This window comes from Tenrec ecaudatus, chromosome 8, assembly GCF_050624435.1.
Source record: "Tenrec ecaudatus isolate mTenEca1 chromosome 8, mTenEca1.hap1, whole genome shotgun sequence".
Taxonomy (NCBI): domain Eukaryota; kingdom Metazoa; phylum Chordata; class Mammalia; order Afrosoricida; family Tenrecidae; genus Tenrec; species Tenrec ecaudatus.
Window position 1 is genome coordinate 153,007,133 of NC_134537.1, and position 11,953 is coordinate 153,019,085.

General features: G+C 45.3%; 1 protein-coding gene across 1 annotated transcript; it reads left to right on the forward strand.

The window, feature by feature from the left end:
• The first annotated feature begins 2,015 nt into the window (after nucleotides 1-2,015).
• RDH14 (retinol dehydrogenase 14) lies at nucleotides 2,016-8,450 on the forward strand. Its single transcript, XM_075557077.1, has 2 exons — nucleotides 2,016-2,511; nucleotides 7,430-8,450. Exons 1-2 carry the CDS (start codon nucleotides 2,125-2,127, stop codon nucleotides 8,045-8,047), a joined length of 1,005 nt encoding a protein of 334 aa, XP_075413192.1. The 5' UTR covers nucleotides 2,016-2,124; the 3' UTR covers nucleotides 8,048-8,450.
• Nucleotides 8,451-11,953: the final 3,503 nt, after the last annotated feature.

Consider the following 11,953-nt stretch of genomic DNA (forward strand, 5'->3'; position numbering starts at 1 on the left):
GATCGTGCCGGAGGCCTGCGGACCTTTCCTGAGAGTGTTCCTTGGGGGGATTTTGGTAGACTGGAGAGAATTATTACCCATCATCATTCTAAAGTAGTCCTCTCCAAAGAGAAAAGGATTCTTTTAAAATTTAGAGCTGCTTTACTTTGTAATCCCCATGATCAAAATCTTTATCTCATGCCAAATGAGGATGTCATTCTACCTGTATCCCGATGTTGACACTATGTTCAGATCGAAAGCAACTGTTTGTTCCAAGAGATTGCTTTCCATCTAAGATGATTTCTGAGGAGACTCTCCATACTCCTCCACAGAGTATCCTCTTGGAAGTCTCTGACTTCAGGCCTGTCAGTCTGGCCCAAGTGGCCATCCCTTAAGTATGTGGCATGACATTGTTGTCATACAGTTTTGCTATTTCTTTTGACAAATACTGGTAGGTCATTAACAGAATCTACCGTGTGGACCAGTAGGCTGCCAACCACCAGGCCAGCAATTTGAAACCACCAGCAATTTCTCCTTAGCAGAAAGTTGAGGTTTTCTGCTCTCATGAAGGGCAGTTTTCTCTGGAGAAGTTGGAATTAACTTGGTGGCAATCATGTTTGGTATAAGTGGACTGGTTATTTTCACAATGAACCCCATTTTGTCATCAGGCCAAACTTCTGTGACATAGCATGATTCATTACTTTATCCATGAGGAACCTGAGATTCCAAAATACGTGGTATCTTATTGAAGGATGGACAATTAATAAAAATGGTAGGTAAGGTGAAGATTCAAATTTTTTTTAACTTCAAAAGCTATATTTTGTCTCTTTGTGATACTTCTAAATCAATATACATATTCATGGAAACTACCCTGAACAGAGTAGTCACTCTATTATGTTTGGTATTCAAGCCAGTCTGCAGTTACTGGCTAGATATTCCTTTCCTCTTTCCCACACCCCCGCATGCTTTACCTCACCTCCTTCTCTACCTTATCCACACATACATCGTCCAACCCTGCCTCTGGCTGAAAGATCACAACCAGGTGGGTTACATCTTTGGTCAATACCCTTAATATAATGCAAGCCAAACTAAAATTGATCAGTTGTGAATGCCCACTGTGTTCCTATTTTGCTTTAGCGAATAACTATTTTCTAGGCATTTGCCTATGTAAGGACCATAAGAGCAATTTAGGTATACCCCCGGCCTTAAGGAAATTAATAATCTTAAGAAACCAATACAGGAAGTCACATGTACTAAGTCAAATAGTTAATAAATGACTCTTCTACTTAGTGCTAAATAAGAGTCATGCATAAGGTTGAGAAATCAGAGATCTGTATGGAGTAGAAGTGAGCAGGAAATGGACTGATCAGAATTGAGCATTGAAAGACTGGCTGTCGTGGGTAGACTGAAAGGGCATGAAAAGGCAGATGTGTGAAAGCTCAGTGAATTTGAGTAACAGCTTCATCCACGAACAGAATAAGGGGGTGGGGGTCCTTTTAGACTTCATTTGGGCAGGGATCATTCTCAAGAGGGTGACAGTAGATCCAACTGTCAACTTACAAGTACCAGGAACTCTTAAAACACCAGCCCTCGGATGTAGCATCTGAAAACAGACCTTTGAAGAAATTCATATATCTGAAGTACCAATTAGTCACAAAGGAATGCCGTATCTGCGGGACTTCCACCAGGATGCACCCCAGGTCTTTCCGCTCAGGTCCATCTTCCATCATTAGGTTGAGGTCGCCAGGAGTTGGAGGTCTGTCTGTACACTTAAAACCACAACCCAACCCAAACTAAATCCAAGAAATTCCCGTTGATTCTGACTCACCCCGTGGGACTAAACTGCTCCATTTGCGTTTCTTAGGCTATGAATTTTACGGAACCAGCCTGCCACATCTTTTTCTAGCAAAGCAGGTACTAGGCGCAAGGTTATCACCTACAGTTGGTTACACGCGAGCTCAACCAATCCAAAAGGATGAGCCAGGAAGAGAAACTACAACTCCCAGCATGCTCCACGTCGCACCAGCGGGACGACCGGCCGCGCCCCAGAGTTCATCGCGTCCAGGTTGCAGCCTCAGCCTAGGGAAGTCGGCCTTCCCTGCACTGGGGCACTGGGGACAGTAGGCCCCCGGGGCCTGAGTGGCGATGGCAGTGGCTACCGTGGCGGCACTGCTGGCCGCCCTGGGCGGGGGACTGTGGCTGGCGGCCAGGCGGTTCGTGGGCTCCAGGGCGCAGCGGCTTCAGGGCAGCGCGGACTCCGGCCTGATGCGCGGGAAGACCGTGCTGATCACAGGGGCCAACAGCGGCCTGGGCCGCGCCACCGCCGCCGAGCTGCTGCGCATGGGGGCGCGGGTGATCATGGGCTGCCGGGACCGCGCGCGCGCCGAGGCGGCGGCCGGGCAGCTCCGCCGGGAGCTCGACCAGGCCGAAGGCCCGCGGCCCGACGCCCGCGCGGCCGGGGAGCTGGTCGTCAAGGAGCTGGATCTGGCCTCCCTGCGCTCAGTGCGCGCCTTCTGCCAGGAGTTGCTCCAGGTGTGGGGCTCGGGAGCCCAGGGGCACGCGAGGGTCGCAGGCAGGCGGAAGGGGCAGGTGGCGGGCCGCGGGGTGGGGCCTGCTGCGCGCGGGGCTTTGTGGAGAAGGGGCGGCCCTTGGAGGGAGGGGTGTGACCTTGGAAGTGAGGCAGCCTGCCGCATAAAATAATAATAAAGTAAAATGACTGAGGAGGCTATGGGGCTAAGGGTTTCCGAGTTGAGCTACCCAGCCTCCAGCCGCCCCCAGGGAGAACGAGGAGGCTTTCTGTGCGCATCAGGATTTTGCATCTCTGAAACGCACCCAGGCTGTTCTCCTCTATCCTATAGGGTCTCTATGGGGCGGAATCGGAGTGATAATTCAGTCGGGGAGCATTTGGCGGGAAGTTGCTAGCATGGAGATTGAGGAAGCAGCAGCCCATTTTGTGGTTCTTGTTGAGACAGTTTAACTGGGTGCCGCTAGTGCCCTCAACTAGCACCGTCCTGAACCATCCCGTACTGGTTTCCAATAGAATGCACCTGTTTTAAACTGGGTAGGGCTGAAAAGAACATTTTTTCCTTTATTGAAGGTGTAGTATGTGCCCGACCCTAAACCAAATACTCAGGCATTTTAAAGGAAATTATAGTATCCATGGCTATTATTATTAAATCTTCACAGTGACCCTCTGAGGTAGGAATTAACATCCCTGTTTGATAATCTGAGGAAACTGAGGCATGGACAGGCCAAATCACCTGCCTACTGCCCTGTCTTCAAAGCCTTTGGGTTAATCCTTATTCCTGCTGCCTGGCAGTGAAGTGGGATTCTTCTTCTTTATACAGATGTACACAGTTCGCTGACCAGCATGCCCTGTTTCCTTAGCGGTGGGAAGGCTTCTTGTACAAGTGAACTTGCAAGGGATCTTTCAGAGAGATATAAAACTTGCTAGCAGAGGAAAGGTAGTCCTGACTCTAGAGTCCCCAAACTTGATTTAGAGCACTCTTGCAAACCACACTGAACCTACTGCCATTGAGTCCTCTCTGACTCATAGTGACCTCACAGGACAGAATAGAACTGCTTCATGGAGGTTCAAGGTTGTCTGTAAGGAAACTGACTGCCACATCTCTGCTACAATCAACTAGCTAGTGTGAACTGTAGACCTTGCTGCTAGTAGCCAAGAACGTAAACACTACATTACCTGGACTCTTAAGGGTGCACTTAGTAATTCTTTCATGGTGCCCTTAGGGCCAGAGATAGCTACCAGCTCAATCCAAACAACCTATTAAGTATTTATGTCTTCTCAACTTAGATATATACTAGAAAGAAAAATGACATCATTCTGAAAGAACCACCGTTCCCGATAGGAAGCATGTTCCTGTTAGCCATTATGCCAACTTCTCAAACTTTGGAATCAGGTGGCACATTGCCACACTCGTTTTCTGCCCCCAGCGATTTATTTTTAGTACAACACTTGCTTTTTGTTACCAAACTTAAGAACAACAAAGAAACTCACTGCCATCAAGTCAATTCCTACTCACAGTAGCCCTGTAGGGCAGGGTAGAAAGGCCTCCGGATTCCTGAGATTGGAATGCTCTGTAGTAGTAGAGAGTGCCTTCTGTATTGGACACAGAAGGTCTGGTGGTTTCGAGCTGCTGAACTTTCCATTAGCAGCCCAGCGCCTAACCACTGTGCCACCAGGCTCCTCCCCAAAGATGACATCACCGAAAGGATAATGGCACAGGCTAGTGTAGCTGTGAAGTCCTTGGACGAATCCTTGCTTCCCTTGAAAACTAAAATATCCCACAGTGCCAGGGGGAGTGGGCATTTTGGTACACAGTTGGGAACTGCAAGAGTGGTTTTTCTGTTTGTTGGCATTTAATAATGGAAGATATGTTAGGAAATCAACAAGTGCTAATATAGGGGGTGTTGAATGACTAGGTTTTCCTATTATCAAAATGGCACTGCTTGTTTCTTAATCTCTATAGTAAAGAGCTGATGATGCTGTAGGTTAGGCGTTGAGCTACTAACTGCAAGGTAGACGATTTAGACCCTGCAAGCATGCCACAGGAGAAAGAGTTGGCTGTTCCCAGAAGAATTCACAGACGTGGAAACCCAACCAGTGTCGCTGTAACAATTGACTCACTAGGAATGGATTTGGGTGGCTTTGTGTTCAAAACTGCTTTAAGGACTCGGGGGGGGGGCAGTTGTTACACACTAGGTTGTTAGGACTCCGGGGGGGGGGGCAGTTTTACACACTAGGTTGTTAGGACTCCTGGGGGGGGGCAGTAGTTGCACACTAGGTTGTTAGCTGAAACCCACACAGAGGCTCCAAGGGAGGAAGCCCTAGCCAGCAGTTCCCATAAAACAGCAACCTGGGAAGCCCTCAGGGGAGCCCCCTCTCACGTGGGGCCCCTATGGATCCAAAGCAACCCCACAGCACCTGGCAGCTTCTAACTGGGACAGAACCTGTTCCATAGAGAACTCAGTTGTTGCCCTTGCTTCTAAGTGTTCTTTTTAAAGTTGAGTGAAGCCCTCTAAAGTTCAGGGGCTGATCAGAACGAGAGGGGTGGAGGGGAATGAAATAGAGATTTCCCACAGGCTGGCACTTAGGATGTGTTTGCCCTTTATCTCCTAGAACTTGAAAAAAGAGTAAATGATAAAGTCTTAAAACAACATAAGCCCAGCGAAGAATGATGGTTCAGAAATGATTAATTTAGGACACCTTTCCAAAGGATTAGTGGAAAAGAACAACTCCTCGCTTTCCCCCACGGCTGAACTCTTGCCTGTTTTTTGAAGTTGGCTATTGGAAAAGCCACAGGTGCTTAGGGAGACAGAAAGAGAAATAGTTCCTCCTCCGCCAGGTAGGCTTTGATAACAGTTGTGAGATGTAACACATTTTTCTTTTCATTTCTACTTGGCATAAAGGCCAGTAAGATTTGACCTCATATTAATTTATTTGCGGGTCATCACCGCCTTCACACCTGGAGCACATTGTGCATTTCTATTTCGCTGTCCATCAAGAGAGGAAGCAGGAAAGGGCGAAAGAAGAACAATTTACATGATTTAGCAAAGAAAAGACTTTAGGACATCCTCAGTTGTAGCACTGTAATCTGGAACGATGCAGGAGGATATGGTCAGAGTATCCATTTCTGCTCTACCAACCCCTTCGCTTAAAGAGGTGGTTTTCATATGGAGCGGGGGGGGGGGGGGGGGAGACTTACTTCCATCCCACATCACAGTGACCATCTACAGGTTTATGACTCCTTAAATCTTTATACAGGAGACAGCCTCATCTTTCTTGACTGGTGGGTGTCAATCACCCCCTTGCAGTAGGCAGCCCCCTGCTGACCCTGACAGCTGCGGGCTTTGAACTCCAGAGATGAGATAAAAGTTAAAGATGTTTGTTGATGATCCTGCCTCTTTACTTACTAGCCTTTGCTGTTACTTGAAAAGGTATTGATGATCAACGGTGGGCTTTCTAAGCAGCCCCTGTGGTTCTGTAGCCTAGAGAGGCTACAAACTCAAAGTGGCTTATTCAAACCAGCAGCTCCCATACAACTGTCAGTCTTGGAAACTCGTGGAGCGATGATGGAGTGATTCTACTCTGTCTTCCTGGGCTGTTCCCAGAACAGAGTTTGGAATCTACTGGATGACAGTGGATTTTGTTTTAGGTGGTTTCTGATGTTTATTGTGCATGTGTGTACTTTAAAGCATTCTGTAAATTATTCATGATGCTGTCTCTGTCTCCAGTTTGCATCTCTGAGGTCCTCTAGTGGTTGGCCCAGTTTTAAGGAAATATCTTGAATAAGTTCTCATGGTGCCATTGAGTCTCAAAGAATAGAATAAAGCATTATTGACCTTGTCCTTACTGTTGATGCCATAGTAGAATTTGGAGAGTCGTGGAGCCCCGGTGGAGTAGTGGTTGTGCATTTGGCGGCTAACCACAAGGTCGTTAGTTCAAAACCAGCCTATGAGAGGGAGGTCTTCCCTGTCCTGTAGGGTCATGGTGAGATGAAATTGACTGGGCAGGGATATTTGGCAATGCTGGAGATGAACAGTGCCACCGACCTACCTCTATTATAGCCATAGTCCATCTCCTGGGGATTCTCTAGCAGTGGTTTGAAAACCCCCATTCGAGACTTGGGGTGGACGGACTGCTATTTCAGACAGAAAGCACTTGTATCACATGTTTCATCCTTGGACCTTTGCTGTGCCGCTGGGCCAATCACCTGGCCTGCCTTCCATGCTTCAGGCTCTCTCCGGGGGTTGAGCGAGGGAGCAGTCAGTGCACAAGCTTGCAAAAAGTACTTAGCACAAGGCAGGCTTTTTTCCTCTCTCCCATTCTCAGTTGTTGAAAACTCATCGTAGACACATTAAATATTATTTTTAGTAATTTGTAAGAATTTTTTAAATGATCAGATATGCATTTATTGTGATCTGAGTATTTATATAACTCCCAAAATGATATTCTTATAAGTTACCTGAATTTAAGGGATAAATGTGAAATTAGCGGAGTGTCCCTTCCTCCTCTTCAAAGCAGGATCCTTGTACAGATCAGAGTCAGCTTCTTAGTGAAATCATGTGTGTATTAGTAACTATCAAGTTATAAAAGCACAAATCAGGTATAAAGTCAGGATCTAAAGCCATTGGTAGAGTACTGTGGACAAATGTATTTCTGTATACGGTTTTTAGTGATTGAGAAAAAGTGGCCGTTTAATAAATGGTCATGAATATTACTTGTATGAAGCAGAGCCTGCAAATGAATCCCCGCCAATTAAAAACTAAACTGCTTATGTTCTGAATAGTTCTCCCCCTCGTGAGCTAGCAACTGATATTGGAAACCATCTGTCTCCTGTTTATGGTCCCCCTCTCCACCAAATCCTGCACAGAGGCGAAGTTCAAGGCGTGTGTTCATACTTTGCTCCTTTCTCTTTGACATTTAAAGGAAGAGCCAAGGCTGGATGTCTTGATCAACAACGCAGGGATCTTCCAGTGCCCTTATGCAAAGACGGAAGATGGATTTGAGATGCAGTTTGGAGTGAATCATCTCGGGCACTTCCTGCTCACCCACCTCCTTCTTGGACTGCTCAAAAATTCCGCTCCCAGCAGGATTGTGGTAGTTTCTTCTAAACTCTATAAGTATGGCGACATCAACTTTGAAGACTTGAACAGTGAACAAAGCTACAATAAAAGTTTTTGTTATAGTCGGAGCAAACTAGCTAATATTCTTTTCACTAGAGAACTAGCCCGCCGCTTAGAAGGCACCAACGTTACTGTCAATGTGTTACATCCTGGTATTGTCCGAACCAATCTCGGGAGGCACATAAACATTCCGTTGCTTGTCAAACCCCTTTTCAACTTAGTGTCTTGGGCTTTTTTCAAAACTCCAGCAGAAGGGGCCCAGACTTCTATTTTTTTAGCCTCTTCACCTGAGATAGAAGGGGTGTCAGGAAAATACTTTGGGGATTGTAAAGAGGAGGAACTTTTGCCCAAAGCCGTAGATGAGTTGGTGGCAAGAAAACTCTGGGATATCAGTGAAGTGATGGTTGGCATATTAAAATAGAGCTGAGAGGTAGAAGAAAACTGTTCATAAAACTAACCGTTGTATTCACAGCCAGGAACAGTGTGGAGTGATGACCTGCTACTTGACAAGAAATTTCATTTGTAAGACAGTATTGCTCCATGTACGTGTGGATATTTTCAAGTTAACTAAACAGTTCTTTTGCAGGATAGTGGATGTAAGCCAAAATGTCTTACGGTATAATGAATAATATACCTATAATTTATTTTTTTAATTATTATTGGGCAAGTATGGATTATATATTTAGGAAATGCAGTCATTGGAAAATAAAAAGAAGTTCTTGACATATCATTTGAGTTTCATGGCCAAAGTGGTAAATAGTCTTAGCATAATGTTTCGTATGTGTAGAAATATCCTACTATGTACACAATTCTTTTGTGGAATAAATGTCCTGGTGTCTGTTCTTATTGTGTATTTCTTTGTACACTTCACTGGACGCAGCCTTTTTATCGTTTGATCATCATTAGTCTTGACTGATCTTCGTATCTCCAGTCTCATACTATCGTGAACACTGCTCTGAAGGCTAGTACAACAGGGCTTCCAAAAGTGGATGGGAACTAACATTATCTGCTTTCCTCATGCCCCTCCCTATCAACTTTTAATTCCACTTTCCACCAATTTTTTGAAGCCCCTCATATCTGAAATTCAAATCTGTGTCACTTCTCTGCCTAAAAATTGGTTGTTTCCAATTGCCTCAAACAACCCTTCTTCAAATGGAGACTTTTACTCCACTGTAGAAGCGGAGTGGGTAAAACAGGCTATAGTGTTGCCACTGTTAGTGTCCCCTGAGGCTATTGTCCAAGGACATTTGCATAATAGCTAATAAATCACTTTGTTTTGAATTAAAACTTAAACTCTGATACACACTGGTAAACTGGCCTAGGCAATGCTTGCCACCCCTGTTTAGCTTTATCCAGTAGAACTTTCTACAGTGGTGGACAGAAGTTTATCTGTACTGACCGGTATGGTAGATATTAGGCATGTGGTTCTTGAGATCTGGAAATGTGGCTACTGTGAATGAAGAACTGGGCTTCCAAGGCTATTTGATATTCATTTGAATTTAAATAGCCCCTGGGGTTAATGGCCAGTATTTTGGACAACACGGTAGTAGTCATTCCATCTTAGAACTCAGTCTTCAATATGGACTGGTGACCCTCTCACTCACCACTCTGGGCTTTTGCTTATGTTCTTTCGGTGGGGAATACTTTTTCCCTCTTCACTAGGAGTACCACGTACACTACAAGGTTCCCCTCACGTGACTTCCCAAGTGTTCCTGCCATAGAGTCGACCCTACAGGACAGGGTACAACTGTCCCTGTGAGTTTCCTAGACTGCAGCTCCTTAAGGGAGTGGGGCAGCTGGTGGCATTGAATTGTCGTTAGCAGTACAAGTGTAACAGCTATACCACCAGAGCTCCAGTGACTTCCCAGGAGACAGAACCAATGGTTCTGTGTGCTGTGTTGCTATTGAACTTGAAAGCTTTATCAGTTTAGTTTCAACCCTACACTTGGAAGTCTTCAAGGAAATCAATTCTTCATTGATTTTCCTTTTAGAATCAAGAGTCTTGCCACACAGTAAATATTTGATCCATATGAATGAGGTGCATGCAAATATCCAGGGTTTTATTAATGGTAGGCATTGTATCATGGAATCAAAGTGACCTGCTATAACCGAAACTGCCTGTTTCTGCCATGTGCTTTGGGGCAAAGGGACTGACTAAATTGATTTTACTGACAATTGTACTCATGGTTAATGATTGTTTTAGTCTGGGTAGACGAGAAACAAATCCAAGGAGACTCAGGTGTATAAGAGAGAGTTTTATATAAAAGGTAACTGTACATTAAACATTGCAACCCAGTTCAGTCCAAGCCCCTAAGTCCGATATTAATCCATATGTCCAATACCAATCTATGAAGTCCTCTTCAGACTCATGAAACAAATGCAATGACTTTGAATGCACGATGGTCACAGGCCAGTAGATAGAAAGTCTTTGGCTCCACTGGCATCTTAAAGTATCGCAGTGCTGGCAGGGGTCTCTACGTGGCTTCTCTGGCTTCAGAGGTCTGGTTGCATCAGGGTAGGTCCCTGTAGCTTCTCCAGCTCAGGGCACTAGTGTAGTTCCATGTGTCTTAGCTGCGGTGTCTCCCAGGAAGTGAACCCAGAGAGAGAGAGAGAGAGAGATGTCTCTTGCCTCCAAGGAGAAAAATTCCAGAGTTCCCAGAATTCTCAGAAGTCCATGCCCCCACAGAGATCTATTGGCTATGATCAAATTGACAGGCTACACTCCACCCCTACACTTTCAATCCTCAAATTGACAAATGATTATGTAACCACCACAATGATATGTAAGACCAGTTTGTTTAGTTCCAGTATTAGTGTTTATTAAAATGGCAACATACGGGGAAGGCCACACAGCAGGTCTCTTCCTACTGGAGTATTGGGTCATGAATACACGAAAGAATCTACATCACAGGTAAGTCACAGCAGGTGGAACAGGTGTACCTGCAACATTTTCTTTCATTTTTGGGGTTTTTTTTTTTTTAAGTAATTCTACCCAGGGACGAGGTGAATTTAGAAATATGGGCAGGAAATACACCAGAAAGCAACTTGGAAAAATGGAAGCTAATAAATCTGTCCTACACCTTGGCTTCATTAAAAAAAGGAGCTTGCTTTCCCCCCTTTTCCTTTTTCCTTTACCGTCATCTTTTCTGGCTGCATTTTGATACCTGATGCTTTTCTGGCAATTTTCATCTTTTTTAAGAGTTGAGCCTTTCAAAGTCCTTGTTTGTAGCACCCTAATAAAATAGGATATATTAATTTATCACTATGAAAAACTCGAAACTCATCTGGAAACACCTACTATGATGGGAAAACGAGCTGCCATTTGGAAGATGTCCTTCCCACCTGAGTGTTTTATAGAATCGAGGACAGGACTAAGAGCTGGAGAATGACAATTGGATTCTAAAGATGGTTTAAACCCTTCCTCTCTGCTCATTCGCCCTCCTGCTGGCTCTAACCATCCCACTGAGCAGTCAGTCAATGGCAACTCTGGCAAAACCTGGAACACACCCCAAAAGACCCCCTGCCACCCAGTCCATGCTGACAGTCCCACTGCAGTATAGTCAGCATCCCTATATAGGATTTCAGAGACTGCAAACCTCTCCCAGCGCAGGCAGCTCTATTCTTCTGCTGTGGAGTCCATGCTGAACTCACTAAGCCCCCAGGGACCTTTATGCATGGGATATGTGTGTTGGAAACTCATTTTGTATGCCGGCCCTTGACTTTTATTTTCTGAGAACCTGGCATCTATTTGAAGGAATGTGTTCCAAGAAGGGATGAGATTCCTGGGTTTCTGCTCCTAACTTCACTCAGAGTCGCCATTTTTTGAGGGAGGGGCTAAGGGACAAGAATCTTGGTGGTGCCATGGTTGAAGTGCTGAGCTGCTAACAGGTCTTGATTCCAACCCACCAGGCACCCAAGAGGAAAAAGAAGAGGCTGCGGGCGTCTGTGAAGATTTCTAAAATCTTGTCCGCTCGCCCCATCACCCTGGCCCGCCCCTCCCTTTATAGCCTAGACTCCTAATCTAGGTTCCACCATACAGAATCCTAGGCTCCTCCCCCTGGAGATTCTAATTTATTCCATTGCAAATTGGGTCAAAGGATCTTTATTTTCACCAGCACCCCAGGCGATTCCAGTGCTCAGCCCAGTTCAGGAGCCTTTTAAAGGGTCACCAGCAGTAGGGCTTGATTCAGTGTATTTGGCTCAGCTCAAACTTGTGTTTTTCAAAGGTGAAGTATACTTCACCATGTCCTTAAGACACCATTGATGGTAGTCATTCCCATGTGTGCATCATCTACGATTTCTTAAGAAGTCTCCTGTGGTTCTTCTA

Excerpts from the sequence above, each read along its gene's own strand:
- RDH14 (XM_075557077.1), top strand. The coding sequence starts at position 2,125 with ATGGCAGTGGCTACCGTGGCGGCACTGCTGGCCGCCCTGGGCGGGGGA. Across the intron at positions 2,512-7,429 it reads TCTGCCAGGAGTTGCTCCAG|GAAGAGCCAAGGCTGGATGT; the intron begins GTGTGGGGCTCG and ends TGACATTTAAAG.